Source organism: Saccopteryx bilineata, chromosome 3 (genome assembly GCF_036850765.1).
Source record: "Saccopteryx bilineata isolate mSacBil1 chromosome 3, mSacBil1_pri_phased_curated, whole genome shotgun sequence".
NCBI classification, from domain to species: Eukaryota; Metazoa; Chordata; class Mammalia; order Chiroptera; family Emballonuridae; genus Saccopteryx; species Saccopteryx bilineata.
This window is the reverse complement of record NC_089492.1, coordinates 160,073,525-160,094,567: the sequence shown is the minus strand read 5'-3', so window position 1 is coordinate 160,094,567 and position 21,043 is coordinate 160,073,525. Positions and strand designations below refer to the sequence as shown.

At 45.4% G+C, this 21,043-nt stretch overlaps 2 protein-coding genes across 13 annotated transcripts in view; both read left to right on the top strand.

Annotated features, from left to right (window-relative positions):
* The window catches only part of GABPB2 (GA binding protein transcription factor subunit beta 2), an 80,732-nt gene that overhangs the window by 21,734 nt on the left and 37,955 nt on the right, over nucleotides 1-21,043 (top strand). For all 12 annotated transcript variants that reach the window (XM_066267990.1, XM_066267988.1, XM_066267989.1 and 9 more), the window contains 2 exons: nucleotides 9,081-9,219; nucleotides 18,787-18,972. In XM_066267990.1, the coding sequence (XP_066124087.1) occupies nucleotides 9,081-9,219; nucleotides 18,787-18,972 (325 nt within the window). The remainder of the gene's footprint in view (nucleotides 1-9,080; nucleotides 9,220-18,786; nucleotides 18,973-21,043) is intronic.
* LOC136328895 (protein POLR1D-like) lies at nucleotides 4,918-5,662 on the top strand. Its single transcript, XM_066264877.1, has one exon. It carries the CDS (start codon nucleotides 4,986-4,988, stop codon nucleotides 5,265-5,267), a length of 282 nt encoding a protein of 93 aa, XP_066120974.1. The 5' UTR covers nucleotides 4,918-4,985; the 3' UTR covers nucleotides 5,268-5,662.

Sequence of the window (21,043 nt, the reverse complement as noted above, 5' to 3'; positions counted from 1 at the left end):
CTCTCTCCTCTTTAAAAATGAATAAATAAAAAAATTTAAAAAAAAAAAAGAAACATATTGATGTTCTGTCTCTCTTTGTTACCGTTGACTATATTAAAAGCCTCTTTATGTTTTCTGAATGTACATCAACTGATGTAAGACAGTACATAGCTCTAAACCCATTAAGTCATAAGGAAGCAATCTCAGAATTAAGTTATCTGTAATGATTTCACACTTTAGTGTTTCTTTTTAAAATGTTTTTATGTTAATTTTAGAGAGAGAGAGAAACATTGATTTGTTGTTCCATTTATTTATGCATTCATTGGTTGACTCTTGTATGTACCCTGACCTAGAATCAATCCTGCAACCTTGGTGTATTGGGACAACACCCTAACCAATTGAGCTACCCAACCAGGGCCTCACCCATTAATTTCTTATTAGGGAGTAACAACGATTTTTAGATTAATAGGACTCGACCCTGCCATTGGAGTGTTTACAGCCTGATGAAGTTTAATTTTTTTTTTTTTTCCTGAAGCTGGAAACAGGGAGAGACAGTCAGACAGACTCCCGCATGCGCCCGACCGGGATCCACCCGGCACGCCCACCAGGGGCGATGCTCTGCCCACCAGGGGGCGATGCTCTGCCCACCCTGGGCGTCGCCATGTTGCGACCAGAGCCACTCTAGCGCCTGAGGCAGAGGCCACAGAGCCATCCCCAGCGCCTGGGCCATCTTTGCTCCAATGGAGCCTTGGCTGCGGGAGGGGAAGAGAGAGACAGAGAGGAAAGCGCGGCGGAGAGGTGGAGAAGCAAATGGGCGCTTCTCCTGTGTGCCCTGGCCGGGAATCGAACCCGGGTCCTCCGCACGCTAGGCCGACGCTCTACCGCTGAGCCAACCGGCCAGGGCCACAGCCTGATGAAGTTTAGACAAGAAATAAAACATTACAATACACTGGTGATGAACAGGTATGGAACAGCTATTACAGGAGCACAAAAGAGGGAGTATTAATGATGCTGAAGGCGAGGATTAAAGTAGATGTAGAATCTGAACTGAAGTGTTTTTTTGTTTTGTTTTGCTTTGTGGGTTTTTTTTTTTTATGCAGAGGAGTAAAGGGGGGCCACACGGCTTGCGACTCCCCAGCCGGCTCAGGCAGCCTGGCCACGCAGGAGGCGTGGACGCGCCAGGGGAAGGCAGGAAGGGAGGAAGGAAGGAAGAGAGGGAGGAAGGGAGGGAGGGAAGGAAGGGAAGGAAGGAAGAAAGGGAAGGAAGGAGGGAGGGAGGGAGGGAGGAAGGGAGGAAGGAAGGAAGGAAAGGAAGGGAAGGAAGGAAGGAAGGAAGGAAGGACAAACCCTTGTGTCAAGGGCTGACTTTCAATAGATGCAGCGAGGGAGCTGCTCTGCTACTTTCAAAAAACCCGACCCAGAAGCAGGTCGTCTACGAATGGTTTAGCACCAGGTTCTCCACGAACATGCGTTGCGTGAGGGGCGAGGGGGCAGCCCCTTTCCAGCCGCATCCCGTTTCCCAGGACGAGGGGCTCTCCGCACCTGACAGTCCCAACGCGCCACACCGGAGCGCTCGTGGGGGCCCGCTGACGGGATGGCGGGGGACCGGCTATCCAGCCAACCAAGGCCCAGTATCGGGCGGGATTCTGACTTAGAGGGGTTCAGTCATAATCCCACAGATGGTAGCTTCGCCCCATTGGCTCCTCAGCTTGCTTTGTTTTTTAAGTGAGAGGAGGGGAGGTAGTCTCTAGCATGTGCCTCAACCCAGATCCAGCTGGCAGCCCCTATCTGGGGCTGATGCTTGAATTAACTGAGCTATCCTTAGCGCCCAAGGCTGACGCTCTAATCAGTTGAGCCACTTACCGCGAGAGGGAAAGAGAGAAGGGGGAGAGAAAGGGGAAGAGAAGCAGATGGTCACTTTTCATGTGTGCCCGGACTTCCAACGCCTGGTGGACACTCTATCCACCGAGCAAACTGTCCAGGGTCCTAAGCTGTTTTTTTGTTTGTTTGTTGTTTTTTTACAGAGACAGAGAGTCAGAGAGGGATAGATAGGGACAGACAGGAACGGAGAGAGATGAGAAGCATCAATCATCAGTTTTTCGTTGCGACACCTTAGTTGTTCATTGATTTCTCATATGTGCCTTGACCGTGGGCCTTCAGCAGACTGAGTAACCCCTTGCTCGAACCAGCGACCCTGGGTCCAGGCTGGTGAGCTTTGCTCAATCAAACCAGATGAGCCCACACTCAAGCTGGCAACCTCGGGGTCTCGAACCTGGATCGTCTGCATCCCAGTCTAACACTGTGCCACCACCTGGTCAGGCCTGAGATGAGTTTTTTTAGTTGTTTTTTGGTTTTTGTGACAAAGTCAGAGAGAGGGATAGATAGGGACAGACAGACAGGAACGGAGAGAGATGATAAGCATCAATTCTTCGTTGTGGTACCTTAGTTGTTCATTGATTGCTTTCTTATGTGCCTTGACCGGGGGGCTACAGCAGACCAAGTGACCCCTTGCTTGAGCCAGCAACCCTGGGCTCAAGCTGGTGAGCCTTGCTCAAACCAGATGTGCCTGTGTGCAAGCTGGTGACCTTGGGGTCTCAAACCTGAGTCCTCCATGTCCGATTCCAACACTTCACTGCGTCACTGCCTGGTCAGGCTTGAATTGAGTTTTGAACAAGAAGTAGGCAGAAAAGTGAGAAAATTATATTCTAAGCTAGAAAAAGAGCAAATCAAAGACATAGAGGTGTGAAAAGACATGGAAGATGCAGGAAAGAGTAAATAGTTCTGTGACTTATTGAGACTTGGCAAGGGACATAAAGTTTGGGAGCTAAGGCTTGAGAGTTAGCTAGGTTCTCAGTGTAGGCTGTTACATGACATACAAAGGAGTTGGGACTATTTTGTGGGTAGTTGGGATTCAGTAGGAGTTTTTAAATATAGGATTCATATGATTAAACTTTTTTTGAGAGAGAGAGATGCACACAGGAAGGGAGATAGTGAGAAGCATCAACTCGTAGTTGCTTCACTTTAGTTGTGTATTGGTAGCTTCTTGTACATGTGTTGACCGGGATTGGACCTTGGGCTCAAGCGTGTGACTTTTGGGATCATATCAATGATCCCACGCTCAAGCGAGCCTGCATGCAAGCTGGCTAGCCCATGCTAAGGCTGGGGACCTTGGAGTTTTGAACTGTTGACCTCAGTCTTCCAGGTCAGCGCTCTATCTATTCTGCCACCACTGGTCAGGTTAGACTTTTTTTTGTGGTTAGAGAGATAGAGGAGGAAGCATCAACTTGTAGTTGTGTTTCTTTTTTTCTTTTTTTGTATTTTTTCTGAAGCTGGAAACGGGGAGGCAGTCAGACAGACTACCGCATGCACCCGACCAGGATCCACTGGGCTCGCCCACCAGGGGGCGATGCTCTGCCTATCCGAGGCGTCGCTCTGTCGCGACCAGAGCCACTCTAGCACCTGGGGCAGAGGCCAAAGAGCCATCCCCAGCGCCCGGGCCATCTTTTGCTCCAATGGAGCCTCGGCTGCGGGAGGGGAAGAGAGAGACAGAAAGGAAGGAGAGGGGGAGGGGTGGAGAAGCAGATGGGTGCCTCTCCTGTGTGCCCTGGCCAGGAATCGAACCCAGGACTTCCGCACGCCAGGCCGACGCTCTACCACTGAGCCAACCGGCCAGGGCTAGTTGTGTTTCTTTAGTTCATTGATTGCTTCTCATGTGTTCCTTGACCAGGGAACTCTAGCCAAGGCAATGACCATGGACTTCAAGCCAGCAACCTTTGGACTCAAGCCAGCGACCATAGGATAGTGTTGATGATCTTGTACTCATGCTTGGAAGCCCGTGCTCAAGCTGGCAACCTCAGGGTTTTAAACCTGGGACCTCAGCATCCCAAGGTGACATTCTGTCCTCTGCACCACCACCGGTCAGGCTAGACTATTTTTTTAAAAGATGATTATTTGCCTGACTGTGGTGGTACAGTGGATGGAGCATCGACCTGGAACACTGAGGTTGCCGGTTTGAAACCCAGGGCTTGCCCGGTCAGGGCACATACGAGATTAGAGGGAAGAGAGAGAGAAAGGGGGGAACAGTAGGAAGCATCAACTTATAGTAGCTGCTTCTCATCTGTGCCTTAACCAGGCAAGTTCAGGGTTTTGAACTGGCAACCTCAGCGTTCCAGGTTGATGTTCCATCCACTGTACCACCACCGGTCAGGTACTAAATGAAATCTTTTAAAAATATGTTTTTTGGCCTGACCTGTGGTGACGCAGTGGGATAAAGCATCGACCTGGAACACTGAGGTTGCCGGTTCGAAACCTTGGGCTTGCCTGGTCAAGGCACATATGGGAGTTGATGCTACCTGCTCCTCCCCCTTCTCTCTCTCTCTCCCCTCTCTCTAAAAATTAATAAATAATTTTATTTATTTATTTATTTTTACTACATAGGCAGAGATAGACAGGGACAGACAGGAACGGAGAGAGAGATGAGAAGCATCAATCATTAGTTTTTCGTTGTGCGTTGTGACTTCTTAGTTGTTCATTGATTGCTTTCTCATATGTGCCTTGATCACGGGCCTTCAGCAGACGGAGTAACCCCTTACTGGAGCCAGTGACCTTGGGTCAAGCTGCTGAGCTTTTTGCTCAAGCCAGATGAGCCCGCGCTCAAGCTGGTGACCTCGGGGTCTCGAACCTGGGTCCTTCCGCATCCCAGTCGGACGCTCTATCCGCAGCGCCACCACTTGGTCGGGCATAAATAAAATATTTTTTTAAATGTTTTTTTTAAAAAGATGATTATTTGGAGTGTGGTATGCAGAATGGAGAGAGACAACTTGATGCTAAAGAACCATGTAGTGGCTCCACTCCTATGGTTGGTGCTGTTAGCGCTTCTTTCCTTCCTTCCCGCTCGGCTCGCACATTTCGCAACATGGGGCACGGAAGAAGACCAGGAACTGGAGAGGAAAGCAATAGAAGAACTGCTTAAAGAGGCAAAACATGGGAAAACAAGAGCAGAAACAATGGGACCTATGGGTTGGATGAAGTGTCCTCTTGATGGCACCAACAAAAGATTTCTTATTAACACAATTAAGAACATACTCCCCTCCCATAAAGAGCAAGACCATGAACAAAAAGAGGGCAATAAGGAACCTGCAAAGAGCCAGAACCAGAAAGAAGAAAGCCAGAGGAAGCAAAGAGCCCACCCTTACAAGCACAGCCTCCCAGCCCAAGGCATAGCCGCTCGCTCCCCGCCCAGGAAGCAGAGCAGACAGGACAAATATGAGAAGTGGTCAGACAAGTGATGAGGCAAGCACGAGAATAAGCCAGACTGTCCCTAGCCACGAATACCAGTACGCATGGGAGACTGGTGTGTGCAGAGATGGTTATTGAGGATGTGCCTTGAGCCGGCAGAGCAGACACCTAAGAGCAGTTTTTACAGTAGGTCCTCTGTTGTTGCCACAAGCAGGAAATGGCCTAGATGCTCTTCAAGGCACTTAGTACAAAGGGACTTGCTTTGAAGATGCCTTGGCAAGTGTAAGCTACTTCAGCAGTGTAGTATACATATGTATTGTTTCTGTTTTATCTCGTTTAGAAGTTGGTTTCAAAATAAATCTAGAACATAAAGGTTTTCAATTGTTAAAACTAGTTTCAGCTTTTTGGGTGTGCTGCAATTTTGGTCATTTCTTAGAATTTCTCAAAAAAAATGAAACACTTGTAAATCCTATACTTTACCTTTTGGGGTGACAAATTTAAAATTTAGAAATCATATTTAAGAAAAGCTGTAGCCTTCCAAGGGCTAGATATTTAGCAAGGAACAATGTAGGAAACTCAGAATGGCTTTGAAATTAGTGCCCATGTCAGTAAGCAAAGCGCATTCTTACACTCATTCCCAAGAAACAAGTTTTTCTATGTTTAATTTTTTTGAATATGTAAGTTTTAAGTGGTGCTTTAAAAAGAATTCTTAAAAGTTAAAATGGATATAATTATTTTAATGCTATGTCTTATTTAGCTAAAGACCTATGATAACCACTCTTAGCATATAGTTGTTTCAAAATTGAAAACTAATTATAAAAAAAAAAAGAACCATGTAGTGGCCTGACCAGGCAGTGGTGCAGTGGATGGAGCATTGGACTGGGATGCAGAGGACCTAGGTTCGAGACCCCAAGGTCTCCAGCTTGAGTGTGGGCTCATCTGGTTTGAGCAAAACTCACCAGCTTGGACCCAAGGTTGCGGGCTCAAGCAAGGGGTTACTCGGTCTGCTGTAGCCCCACGGTCAAGGCACATATGAGAAAGCAATCAATGAACAACTAAGGTGTCTCAACGAAAAACTGATTGATGCTTCTCATCTCTCACCGCTCCTGTCTGTCCCTATCTATCCCTCTCTCTGTCTCTAAGAAAAGAAAGAACTATGTAGTGACTTTCATTAGTCCAGTCAAGAGTTAGTGAGGGCTTGAGTTAAGGAAGTGATAGTGGAGGACAGAAGAAGGCATATTCAGAAAGGAAATTTAACAGTAACCACAGAATGGATAATCTGTTTCAAGCTGAAGCTCTTAGTCAAAGGGATAGTTATGTATGAAAAATAGACATTTCTCACCTGACCTGTGATGGCGCAGTGGATAAAGCATAGACCTGGAATGTTGAGGTCTCTGGTTCAAAACCCTGGGCTTGCCTGGTCAAGGCACGTATGACAAGCAAGCAGTAACAACTAAAGTGAAGCAACTGTGGGTTAATACTTCTCATGCCCACACCCCCACCCTGTAAAATTAATAAATAAAATATATTTTTTAAGTATTTTAAAAAGTAGATATTTCTCTTGCATTTTCAGTGGCTTGTTTTTTGTTCTATATAGATGGTTCCCTATAGACTGGTTATCCTCTTTAACTTTCAATTCCTTGTTTAGAGACTTCTCTCTCATAATTGGGACTTTTTAGTAGTATCATGTTTGTAGAAAACTGCTTCTGAAAGTGAAAAAAATAATAATAAATATCTTTACACCCAGATTGTACAAACATTCCTGGAAGCAAAAGTGCAGCATATGAAACTAGACTTTAAAATCTGGCACTCATTTATTTTGCTTGTTATATAGTCTCTGAGGAATTCTTCAGTGGCAGAATGGAACAAATAGTTGGACAGAACTCTGGAGAATATCTCTCTGTAGATTCTCTGTAGGAATCTCCTGCTAGCACATTGACGTGTAGGTAATTAAAAAAAATTTTTTTTTTGAAGTGAGAAGCGGGGAGGCAAAGAGATAGACTCCCACATGCGCCCTGACCGGGATCCACCCGCATGTCCACTGGGGGGTGATGCTCTGCCCATCTGGAGTGGTTGCTTTGTTGCTTGGCATCTGAGCTATTTAGCACCTGTGGCGAGGCCATGGAGCCATCCTCAGCACCTGGGACCGATTTGCTCCAACCAAGCCATGGCTGTGGGAGGAGAATAGAGAGAGAAGGGAGAGGGGGAGGACTGAAGAAGGAGATGGGCACTTCTCCTGTATGCCCTGACCAGGAATTGAACCTGGGACATCCACACTCAGGGCCAGTGCTCTACCACTGAGCCAACCAGCCAGGGCTAACTTGTAGGTAATTTTAAAAAATGTTTTATATGTTGATTTTACAGAGAGAGGAAGAGAGGAAAAGAGAAACAGTGATTTGTTGTTCCACTTATTTATGCATTCATTGGTTGTTATATATGCCCTGACCCGGGAACAAACCCGCAACTTTGGCAAATGGGGACAATGCTCTAACCAACTGAGCTACCTGGCTATGGGGCTGACATGTACATAATTAATCACAGAATATTAGTACTGGAAATTACTTTCTTTTTTGACAGAACATCAGAGAGAGGGACAGACAGAAAGGGAGAGAGATGAGAAGCATCAATTCTTTGTTGTGGCACCTTAGTTGTTCATTGATTGCGTTCTCATATGTGCCTTGACCAGGGGTCTACAGCAGAGTGAATGACCCCTTGCCCAAACCAGCAACCTTTGGGCTCAAGCCAATGACCTTTGGGCTCAAGCCAGTGACCATGGGGTTATGTCTATGATCCCATGCTCAAGCCAGCAACCCCACACTCAAGCTGGTGAGCCCATGCTCCACTTAAGCTGACCTTGGGGTTTGAATCTGGGTTCTCTGCTACTCAGTCCGACACTCTATCCACTGCGTTACTGCCTAGTCAGGCTGGAAATTACTTTTTAGGCCACCCTCCTATTTTTCATATAAAAAATAAGACCCAGAGAGGTTAAGTGAATTGAGTAAAAGTTTTGCACATAGTACACCTTTTTTTCTAAAATAGAAATAAGTTTGAGAAAGCAATCTAATATTTCCGTTTTCCTCGTTAGAAAACAAAAAATAAAGTGGGATTTTTTTTCAGCTCTGAATTCTTTTTTTTCTTAAATTATTATTGATTGAGTGATTTTAGAGAGACAGATAGAGGAAGGGAAAGAGAGAAAAGGAAGGAAGCATTTCTTTGTTTCACTTAATTGTGCATTCATTGGGCACTTCCCGTATGTGCCCTGACCATGAATCCAACCCACAACCTTGGTGTTTTGGGAGGACACTCTAAACCAGGGGTCCCCAAACTTTTTACACAGGGGGCCAGCTCACTGTCCCTCAGACTGTTGGAGGGCCGGACTATAAAAAAAACTATGAACAAATCCCTATGCTCACTGCACATATCTTATTTTAAAGTAAAAAAACAAAACGGGAACAAATACAATATTTAAAATAAAGAACAAGTGAATTTAAATCAACAAACTGACCAGTATTTCAATGGGAACTATGGGCCTGCTTTTGGCTAATGAGATGGTCAATGTGCTCCTCTCACTGACCACCAATGAAAGAGGTGCCCCTTCTGGAAGTGCAGCGGGGGCTGGATAAATGGCCTCAGGGGGCCACATGTGGCCCGCGAGCCGTAGTTTGGGGACCCCTGCTCTAAACCGACCAGGCTAATCAGATAGAGCCAAAAAAATAAACCGTTGTCTTAATTAGAGCTCCCTGGGACATTGTGTGCTAGAACTAGTTCTACTTGGTAGAGTAGTGGGTGTAGAGGATAACTAGTAACTGTGTAACTAGGGCTAATATGTGTTCTGACTTTGAAATATCCACCTTGTTTTTTAGGAAGCAATGCAGAATCAGGTGAATGCTAATTCTGAAAGAGCCAACCCCGTGACTATGGCTACCCCATTTATCTTCACATCAGGAGAAGTTGTCAACCTCACTAGTCTAGTTTCTTCAACCAATACCAAAACAACCTCAGGTAATATTCTGATAATGTGGCATTTATTTTAGACTTAAAATGAAAACCCGAGCCTGACCAGGCGGTAGCGCACTGGATAAAGCATCAGACTGGGATGCAGAAGACCCAGGTTTGAGATCCCAAGGCCGCCAGCTTGAGTGCAGGCTCATCTGGTTTGAGCAAAAGCTCACCAGCTTGGACCCAAGGTCGCTGGCTTGAGCAAGGGTTACTCGGTCTGCTGAAGGCCCGCAGTCAAGGCACATATGAGAAATCAATCAATGAACAACTAAGGTGTCGCAATGCGCAACAAAAAACTAATGATTGATGCTTCTCATCTCTCCATTCCTGTCTGTCTGTCCCTGTCTATCCCTCTGTCTGATTCTCTCTGTCTCTGAAAGAAAAGAAATGAAAACCCCAGGTTTTCCTATGAGATGAATAGATACCCTCTCTGATACCCACTCCTTTATTAAAATCTTCCCAAAATAGATGATTTGCAATAGATTTTTTTTTCTTCTTTAGTGAGAGAGACAGACAATCAGACAGGCAGAAAGGGAAAGAGATGAGAAGCATCAACTCGTAGTTCCATCACTTTAGTTGTTCATGTATTGTTTCTCATACATGCCTTGATCAGGAGGCTCCAGCTGAGCCAGTGACCTCTTGCTCAAGCCATGGTCCTTGGACTCAAACCAGCGACCTTGGGCTTCGAGCCAGTGACCTTTGTGCTCAAGCCAGCGACTATGGGGTCTTGTCTGTGATCCCTCCCACGTTCAAGCTGGCAACCATGCACTCAAGCTAGTAAGCCTATGCTCAAGCCAGATGAGCCCACGCTCAAGCTGGTGACCTCAGGGACTCAAACCTGGGTCCTCAGCATCCCAGGTTGATGCTCTATGCACTGTGCCACCACTGGTCAGGCAACTTATAATAGATTTTTTTTTAATTTATTCATTTTAGAGAGGAGAGGGAGTGACAGAGAAAGAAGAGACAGAGAGAGAGAAGGGAGGAGGAGCTGGAAGCATCAACTCCCATATGTGCCTTGACCAGGCAATCCCAGGGTTTTGAACCGGCGACCTCAGCATTTTCAGGTCAACGCTTTATCCACTGCGCCACCACAGGTCAGGCCAATAGATTTTTTTTTAAGATTTTATTTATTCATTATAGAGAGGGGAGAGAGAGAGAGAGAGAAAGAGAAAGAAGGGGGAGGAGCAAGAAGCATCAACTCCCATGTGTCTTGACCAGGCAAGCCCAGGGTTTTGAACCGGCAACCTCAGCGTTTCCAGGTTGACGCTTTATCCACTGCGCCACCACAGGTCAGGCTATAATAGACTTTTTTTTTTTTTTTTGTATTTTTCCAAAGCTAGAAATGGGGAGAGACAGTCAGACAGACTCCCGCATGCGCCCGACCAGGATCCACCTGGCACGCCCACCAGGGGGCGATGCTCTGCCCCTCCGGGGCCTCACTCTGTCGTGACCAGAGCCACTCTAGCGCCTGGGGCAGAGGCCAAGGAGCCATCCCCAGCGCCTGGGCCATCTTTGCTCCAATGGAGCCTCGGCTGCGGGAGGGGAAGAGAGAGACAGAGAGGAAGGAGAGGGGGAGGGGTGGAGAAGCAGATGGACGCTTCCCCTGTGTGCCCTGGCCGGGAATCGAACCCGGGACCCCTGCACGCCAGGCCGACGCTCTACCACTGAGCCAACCGGCCAGGGCCAGGCTATAATAGATTTTAAAGCTAAAAGCTAATATGCACTTACTCTTTCTGGGGGAAGGGAAAATCAGACATGGAAGTTATAACTGAGTGCTTACTGGTTAAAAGTAAAATACAGATTAATCTGTTGAAGGGTTATGCCTGACCCCCAAAATGAAAATATAAGGGTGCTATAATATAGTACTGCTAAGGGAAATAGTTAAATATTCATAATCCAAAGCTATAGTAAATAAAACAGAACAAACAGAAATGGTGCCTGACTTGTGGTAGCACAGTGGATAAAGCATTGACCTGGAATGCTGTAGGTCCCCGGTTTGAAACCCCAGGCTTGCCTGGTCAAGGCACATGCAAGAAGCATCTACTCCTGAAGGTTGCGGGTTCAATCCTCAGTCAGGCACAGACAGACACAGTTCGATGTTCCTGTCTCTCCATCTCTCTTTCTGTGTCTCTAAAAAAAAGAAGCAACTACTATGAGTTGATGCTTCCCACTTCTCTCTCTTTCTCTCTAAAGCACTAAAAAGTCACATAAGTGGTTGCTGGAATGTGATTATTTGAATAAAGTATAAGAGCCTTAATTTATTCTTGAGAATATATATAACAACAGAGAACAGAGAAAAGCATTTGGTGTTGATCTTTGAAACTTGTATGTTTCTAACAAAAATGCCTTTCTAAAAAGGAGAAAACTTGCCTAACCAGGTGGTGGATAGAGGGTTGGCCTGGAACACCAAAGACCCAGGTTCGAAACTCTGAGGTCACTGGCTTGATAGAGGGTTGGCCTGGAACACCAAAGACCCAGGTTCGAAACCCTGAGGTCACTGGCTTGAGCACGGGCTCATCCAGTTTGAGTGTGGGCTCACTGGCTTGAGCACGGGGTCTCTGGCTTGAAGCCCAAAGTCGCTGGATTGTGCAAGGGATCACTGGCTTAGTTTGAACCCTGGTCAAGGCACATATGAGAAAGCAATCAATGAAAAGTAAAGCACTGCAACTATGAATTGATGCTTCTCATCTCCCTTTCTGTCTCTCTCTCAAATAAATAAATAAATAAATAAATTTTTAAAAGGGAGAAAACTTGCCCTGGCCAGATAGCTTGGTTGGTTGGAACATCTTCCCAGTGCACAGAGGTTATGGGTTTGATCTTGATCCTCAGTCAGGGCTCATACAGAAACTTATTGATGTTTCTTTTTCTCTTCCTTCCTCTCTCTCTAAAATCAGTCAATCAATAAGTAAACTTTAAAAATGAGAAAACTGAACTTTTTTCAACATCTTTTTACAAAGACTTGTTTTAAAACAAAGGAACTTGTGTCTTTATTTAAATAAGTTTTCCAGGTACTCTTGTTTTTTCTGATTCTGACTTTTACTTAAAAATAAGAAACTGAGCCCTGGCTGATTGGCTCAGCAGTAGAGCATCAGCCTGGCTTATGGAAGTCCTGGATTCAATTCCTGGTCAGGGCTCACAGGAGAAGTGGCCATCTGCTTCACCCCTCCCCCCTCTCTTTATCTCTTTCTCTCTCTCCCACCTCCTCTCCCATAGCCATGGCTTGAATGATTTGAGCAAGTTGGCCCCAAGAAATGAGGATGGTTCCATGGCCTCACCTCAGGTGCTGAAATACCTCGATTGCCAAGCAGCAGAGCAGCGGCTCCATATGAGCAGAGCATCACTGTGTAGAGGGCTTGTGGAGTGGATCCCAGTTGGGGAGCATGTGGGAGTCCGTCTCTCTGCCTCCCTGCCTCCCCACCTCCCCACCTCTCACTTAATCAAAAGAAGGAAAAAAAGCAACTGTAGCCTGACTGTTGGTGGCACAGAGAATATAGAATATCGCCTGGACATGAGGTCCCAGGTTCAAAACCCTGAGGTTGCCAGCTTGAGTGCAGGTTTACTAGCTTGAGTGCAGGGTCGCCAGCTTCAGTGTGGGATCATCTACATGATTCCATGGTTACCGGCTTGAGCCCAAAGGTCTCTGGCTGAGCCCAAGGTCACTGGCTGAGCAAGGGGTCACTGGCTCTACCGGAGCCCCCAGTCAAGGCACATATGAGAAGCAATCAATGCACAACTGAAGTGACGCAACCACAGGTTGGTGCTTCTCATCTCTTTCCCTTTGTGTGTGTGTCTTAATTTTTGTTTTTGTTTTTTTAAGCAAGAGAGAGCCTGACCAGGCGGTTGCACAGTGGATAGAGCATCAGACTGGGATGCAGAGGACCCAGGTTCTAGACCCCGAGGTCGCCAGCTTGAGCGTGGGCTCATCTGGCTTGAGCAAAAAAAAAAAAAGCTCACCAGCTTAGACTCAAGGTCGCTGGCTTGAGCAAGGGCTTCCTCGGTCTGCTGTAGCCCCACAGTCAGGACACATATAAGAAAGCAGTCAATGAACAACTAAGGTGTCACAACGAAAAACTGATGATTGATACTTCTCATCTCTCTCTGTTCCTGTCTGACCCTATATATCCCTCTGTCTGACTCTCTCTGTCCCTGTAAAAAAAAAAAAAAAAAGCAAAAGAGAGAGAGACAGACTGACAGAAAGGGAGAGAGATGAGAAGCATCAATTCTTCGTTGCAGTACCTTAGTTGTTCATTGATTGCTTTCTCATATGTGCCTTGACCACTACAGCTGAGCCAGCCGAAGCCCTTCTTCAAGCCAGCAACTTTGGGCTTCAAGTCAGTGACCATGGGGTCATGTCTGTGATCCCACGCTCAAGCCCATGACCCTACGCTCAAGCCAGCGACCTTAGGGTTTCAAACCTGGGTCACTGTGCCATTGCCTGATCCTCTCTTGAAAAAAAATAAAGCAATAGTATTTCTACTTCAGTTTATATAATATCAAAGGAAGATATTTAAATGTTACTACTGAGAGATAGTATGGAAAGAGTATATACCTAATATATACTGCTCACAAAAATTAGGGGATATTTTATAGCTTCATATTCATTTTGAAGTATCCCCTAATTTTTGTCAGCAGTATATATAGAATTGTACATTCAGGTCTGCATTCAAATACTGATTTATTAATTGACAAGATGCTCGACTATAGAAAAACTAGTTACTTCTCTAAGCCTTCTTTACTTATATATAAAACTGAGATATAATAATATATACTTTATGAGGTGGTTGTGAGACTTTAATATTTTGTATTTTATAGCAGGGCTTCAGTAATAGCTAGTGTGAGAATTAACTTTTCAGTGAAGATCGACTATCATGCCCACAAGGGGGCAGTAGTGACCATGGTTTCATAGTTCATTGACATTTAAAATCACTTTATCTTTTTTTTTAATTTATTTATTTATTTATTTTTATTTTTATGTGCCTTGACCGTGGGCCTTCAGCAGACCAAGTAACCCCTTGCTTGAGCCAGCGACGTTGGGCTCAACCTGGTGAGCTTTTGCTCAAACCAGATGAGCCCTTGCTCAAGCTGGCAACCTCTGGGTCTCGAACCTGGGTCTTCTGCATCCCAGTCTGACGCTCTATCCACTGTGCCACCGCCTGGTCAGGCGATTTGATCTTTAATCTAACTACTGAAATTTTCTAGTCCTTGATCTGGAATGGTAAGCAAAATTGAAGACATCGAGGGTGGAGATTCTTAGCCTTGGCTCCCATGGGTCTATATCATGTTTATCGTGTTGCTTTTGGCAAACCTCTCTTTTCTCTCTTCCATATGTTGACAACTGCTAATTGAAATTACTAAACCGTCCCACAATAGAGGTGATCTCTCCAATGTCATCTTAACCGAGAAATAGTTCTACCTAGCTTTCCCCCTTTAGGAGATTGGCCTACTTGATGCTTAAGTAGTGCATGTAAAAGAAAAGTTAGATAAATTTAGGTTGTGTTATTCAATTGGGTTAAAGGACTTTCTTTTCCTGAATGGTTGAGGGACTTCTTGTTTCCCATCTTCTTTTTTTTTACAGAGCCAGAGATAGACAGGGACAGACAGACAGGAACGGAGAGAGATGAGAAGCATCAATCGTTAGTTTCTCGTTGCGCATTGCGACTTCTTAGTTGTCCATTGATTGCTTTCTCATATGTGCCTTCACCATGGACCTTCAGCAGACCAAGTAACCCCTTGCTGGAGCCAGCGACCTTGGGTCCAAGCCGTGAGCTTTTTGCTCAAACCAGATGAGTCCACGCTCAAGCTGGCGACCTTGGGGTCTCGAACCTGGATCCTTCCGCATCCCAGTCTGATGCTCTATCTACTGCGCCACCGCCTGGTCAGGCCCATCTTCTATTTTTTAAGAATTAGCTGAGGCCTGACCAGGTGGTGGTGCAGTGGATAGAGCGTCGGGTTGGGATGCGTAAGGACCCAGGTTCGAGACCCCGAGGTCGCCAGCTTGAGCGCGGGCTCATCTGGCTTGAGCAAAGAGCTCACCAGCTTGGACCCAAGGTCCCTGGCTCCAGCAGGGGGTTACTCGGTCTGCTGAAGGCCCACGGTCAAGGCACATGTGAGAAAGCAATCAATGGACAACTAAGAAGTTGCAACGCGCAACGAGAAACTGACGATTGATGCTTCTCATCTCTCTCCGTTCCTGTCTGTCTGTCCCTGTCTATCTCTGCCTCTGTAAAAAAAAAAAAAAAAAAAAAGAGCTGAGGCCCTGGCCGGTTGGCTCAGTGGTAGAGCGTCGGCCTGGTGTGCAGAAGTCCCAGGTTCAATTCCCGGCCAGGGCACACAGGAGAAGCGCCCATCTGCTTCTCCACCCCTCTCCCTCTCCTTCCTCTCTGTCTCTCTCTTCCCCTCCCGCAGCGAGGCTCCATTGGAGCAAGGATGGCCTGGGCGCTGGGGATGGCTCCTTGGCCTCTGCCCCAGGCGCTAGAGTGGCTCTGGTCGCGACAGAGCATCGCCCCCTGGTGGGCGTGCCAGGTGGATCCCAGTCCGGCGCATGCAGGAGTCTATCTGACTGTCTATCCCCGTTTCCAGCTTCGGAAAAATACAAAACAAAACAAACAAAAAAAAAAACCTAAAAAGAATTAGCTGAAAGTGGGCCCTGGCTGTGGAACTCTGTTGATTAGTGCATCTTCTCCACACACCGACATTGCTGGTTTGACCCCCAGACAGGGCACATACCAGAATCAACCAATGACAGCACAAATGTGTGGAACAGCAAGTCAGTGTTTCTTTTTCTCTGTCTCTCTCTTTCTAAAAATCAATTTAAAAATTAAAAAAATAAAAGAATTAACTGAAAGTATCCTAGGACTATTCTGTTGGTGGACATATATATATATATATATATATATATATATATATATATATTTTTTTTTTTTTTTTTTTTTTTTTTTTTACAGGGATAGAGAGAGAGAGAGAGGGATAGACAGGGACAGACAGGCAGGAATGAAAAGAGATGAGAAGCATCAATCATTAGTGTTTTTTTTTTGTTTTTTTTTTGCATTTTTCTGAAGCTGGAAACAGGGAGAGACAGTCAGACAGACTCCCGCATGCGCCCGACCGGGATCCACCCGGCACGCCCACCAGGGGGCGACGCTCTGCCCACCAGGGGGCGATGCTCTGCCCATCCTGGGCGTCGCCATGTTGCGACCAGAGCCACTCTAGCGCCTGGGGCAGAGGCCACAGAGCCATCCCCAGCGCCCGGGCCATCTTTGCTCCAATGGAGCCTTGGCTGCGGGAGGGGAAGAGAGAGACAGAGAGGAAGGCGCGGCGGAGGGGTGGAGAAGCAAATGGGCGCTTCTCCTATGTGCCCTGGCCGGGAATCGAACCCGGGTCCTCCGCACGCTAGGCCGACGCTCTACCGCTGAGCCAACCGTCCAGGGCCAATCATTAGTTTTTTGTTGCAACACCTTAGTTGTTCATTGATTGATTGATCCCAGGTCAGGGCACATATAGGAGGCAGCCAGTGAATACACAGATGAGTAGAACAACAAGTCAATATTTCTCTCTCTCTCTTTTTCTCTCTAAAATTAATAAATTTTTAGAAAAGTTTTCAAATCAATTAGTGATCTGTTGGGAAAAGCTGAGGCTATGTATAGATGAGGACAGAAAGTTGAAGATAGGACCACGTAGTGGTCTAGGAATCTGTCTGGAACCCTCTGCAAAGTGCTCCATCCAAAATGAAAACAGATTGTGTGATTTCTTTCTGTTATTGACAATTAGGTAGTGAGAACATTCCTCCAGTCCCATTTTGCTGGCTGGCAGCAATTATAAAGATCGCTACTCAGATGTGTATTGGTGAGCAGCATGGCAGAAGGAAAAGCAGTAGATTAAACTTGTGCTTGCTGTTTTTTAAATTTACTCTTCGATCTTGAATAACTTCCTTAACTTTTTTAGGTCTCAGCTTCTGCATTTCTAGCATGATGGTTGGATTAGATGATCTATCAGGGATCTTTCAACTATTTATGTTTAACTGTTCTTTATTTCTAATGGGTGTGAATGCTCTGTTTCCATTGAGTTACATGAGTGTGTCTCATATACACTTTCAAGTGCTTCCTTAAAAAAAGTGTTTTTATGCTTAGATTACTTCTTTTTATTTTTATTTTATTTTTTTTTTCAGAGAGGGTCAGAGAGAGGGATAGACAGGGACAGACAGGAACGGAGAGATGAGACGCATCAATCATTAGTTTTTCGTTGTACATTGCGACACCTTAGTTGTTCATTATTGCTTTCTCATATGTGCCTTGACCACGGGCCTTCAGCAGACTGAGTAACCCCTTGCTCCAGCCAGTGACCTTGGGTCCAAGCTGGTGGGCTTTTGCGCAAACCAGATGAGCTCATACTCAGCTGGCGACCTCGGGGTCTCGAACCTGGGTCCTTGGCATCCCAGTCCGATGCTCTATCCACTGTGCCACCACCTGGTCAGGCTACTTCTTTTTATTTAAAGTTTCTTTATTGAATGATTTTAGAGGGTAAAGGAGAGAAGAGGGGGAGAGGAAGACAGAGAGAGAGTGGGAGAGAGAAAAAGAAGAGAAGAAGAGAGAAACATGTATTTGTTGTTCCACTTATTAATACATTCATAGGTTGATTTTTTTTTTTTTTTTTTTTTTGTATTTTTCTGAAGCCAGAAACGGGGAGAGACAGTCAGACAGACTCCTGCATGCGCCCGACCGGGATCCACCCTGCACGCCCACCAGGGGCAACGCTCTGCCCACCAGGGGGGCGATGTTCTGCCCAGCAGGGGCGTAGCTCTGCCTCAACCAGAGCCACTCTAGCGCCTGGGGCAGAGGCCAAGGAGCCATCCCCAGCGCCGGGGCCATCCCTGCTCCAATGGAGCCTCGGCTGCGGCTGCGGGAGGGGAAGAGAGAGACAGAGAGGAAGGGGGGCGGATGGAGAAGCAAATGGGCGCCCTTCCTGTGTGCCCTGGCCGGGAATCGAACCTGGGTCCCCCGCACACCAGGCCGACACTCCACTGCTGAGCCAACCGGCCAGGGCCCATAGGTTGATTTTTGTATGTGCTCTGACCAGGGATTGAACCTGTAATTTTGGCATGATGATTAGGATGATGCTCTAACCAACTGAGCTACCATCTAGGGCCCCCCAAAAAGTGTTTAAGATCAAATATGTTGTGTAAACTCAGCATGTCTTATCTGATATTGGAGAATCATAGTGCCCTTTAGCCTGTTGCAGTCTCTGGGTCTCTGATACATCCTACAAAACAAGCAAACAAAAAAGTTTAAGCATGTTTAAGCCAGAACTTCAGGATTGTATTTGTCCATAGGACCCATCTTTAGTGAAAGCTATTAGCATCTCAATGAAGACATTTTAGAAAATACGGTTAATACATTTTCTGTTTCATTTCTCCTCTGACTTAGCATTGTCAGAGCTTGCTTTTGTGCAGTTAAATCTTAACTTTTTTTTCCAAGTTTTCCTATCCACGATGCTATCAATTTCAAGGAGACTGAAATTGCTAAACTTCCATATTTCAAAAAAATGAAATTTTAAATTTATTTTTGTCACCTCTAGCTAATTCAGAAGAAATCATAGAAGGAAATTCTGTTGATTCATCAATCCAGCAAGTGATGGGGAGTGGAAGCCAGAAGGTGATCACCATAGTGACTGATGGAGTCCCTCTTGGTAATATCCAAACTGCAATTCCTACTAGAGCCATTGGCCAGCCATTTATTGTAACTATGCAAGATGGACAGCAAGGTGAGTTACCCCATTAGACAGTTTTTTATGAAAAGATACATTTTAAAAAAGTTTTTCTTAGATGAACAAAATTCTTAATTTTAATATAATCCAGTTGATTGTTTCTTTTATACTAAGTGGTTTTTTATTAATTTATTGGAGTGACATTAATAAAATTATAAAGGTTTCTTCTGGTGTACAATTCTGTTTTTTTTTTTAAGATTTTATTTATTTTATATAGAGAGAAAGAGAGTAGAGGGGTTGAGGGAGGAGAAGTATCATCTCATAGTTGTTTCACTTTAGCTGTTCATTGATTGCTTCTCCTGTGTGCCATGCCCAGGCAAGCCCAGGGTTTTGAACTGGTGACCTCTGCATTCCAGGTCAATGTTCTATCCACTGTGCCACCACAGGTCAGGCTGGTGTACAATTCTGTAATGCATCATCTGTATATTGTATTGTGTACTCACCACCCAAGTTAAGAAAAGATATTTTAGACACTGAACTCTCTTCTAAAAATAAGGCATTAGGGTGAGTAGTGGGAATGCAAGAATGTCAGATGCCAGGTGGGGCAAGGAAGCTCTGCAAAAGAAAGAGGAACCAGGCTGCCAAGGCAAATTTTCTTAATAGATATAAAATGTGTGAGTAAAAACCATAAACTGGTAGAAACAGCAAATGATAGGAACCAGTAGGTCACAGAAAAGAAAATACTGATGGTTCTTCAGCCTACTTCATTCATAGCATAAGAAATGCAAATAAATACTGTAAAGATACCATTATAACATTATGTTGTCCAGGGTGTGGAGAAACAGGCACTCTATTAAATTGCCAGTGAGAACGTAAATTAATGCATCCTCTAAAGAGTAAATTGGCAGTATCTATCACTAATAATGATGCACATACCTTTTGGCAAAAAGTTATTTTCCTACGAATTTATATCCACACACAGAAATGACATATATAATGTTATTCATTCCAGCATTATTTAAATCATCAATGATTGAAAAGAACTAAAGTACATGTTAATAGGGAACTGGATAAATAAATTATGGTACAAATACTCTGCAGCTATTAAAAACAGTGAGGGCCTGCCTGACCTGTGGTGGCACAGTGGAAATGCGTCGATCTGGAAATGCTGAGGTTGCCGGTTCAAAACCCTGGGCTTGCCTGGTCAAGGCACATATGGGAGTTGATGCTTCCAGCTCCTCCCCACCTTCTCTCTCTGTCTCTCTCTCCTCTCTCTCTCCCTCTTTGTCTCTCTCTCTCCCTTTCTCCTCTCTAAAATGAATAAATAAAAAAATTTGAAAAAAACAAAACAAAACAGTGAGGGCCTTACCACGCGGTGGCACAGTAGCTAGAGGGTTAGACTGGGATGCAGAGGACCCAGGTTTGAAGCTCTGAGGTCGCCAGCTTGAGTGCAGGCTCAATAGCTTGAGCACAGGGTCACTGGCTTGAGCGTGGGATAATAAACATGATCCCATGGTTGCTGGCTTGAAGCCCAAGGTCGCTGGCTTGAGCCCAAGGTCGCTGCCTTGAGCAAAGGGTCACTTGCTCTGCTGTCTCCCCCTGCCCCCCATCAAGGCATATATGAGAAAGCAATCAGTGAACAACTAAGGTGCTGTAGCAAAGAATTGATGCTTTTAATCTCTCTCTCTTCTTGTATGTCCCTCTCTCTGTCTCTATCACAAAAATAAATAAAAATAAAAACAGGAATTTCTTATGTGCTAGTATGGTCTGATCTCTAAATATATGAAGTGACCAAAGGAACATACAGGACAGGGTATAGAGTATGCTTTATTATTTATTTATTTATTTATTTATGACAGGGACAGCGAGAGAGACAGAGAGAGGGACAGATAAGGACAGACCAGAAGGGAGAAGCATCAGTTGTTCATTGTAACACCTTAGTTGTTCATTGAGGCACCTTAGTTGTTCATTGACTGCTTTCTCGTATGTTCCTTGACGTGGTGGGGGTGGTGGTTACAGCAGAGCAAGTAACCCCTTGCTTAAGCCAGCAACCCTGGGCTCAAGCCAGCAACCTTGGGCTTTAAGCCAGTGACCTTTGGTCTCAAACGAGCAACCCCACGCTCAAGCT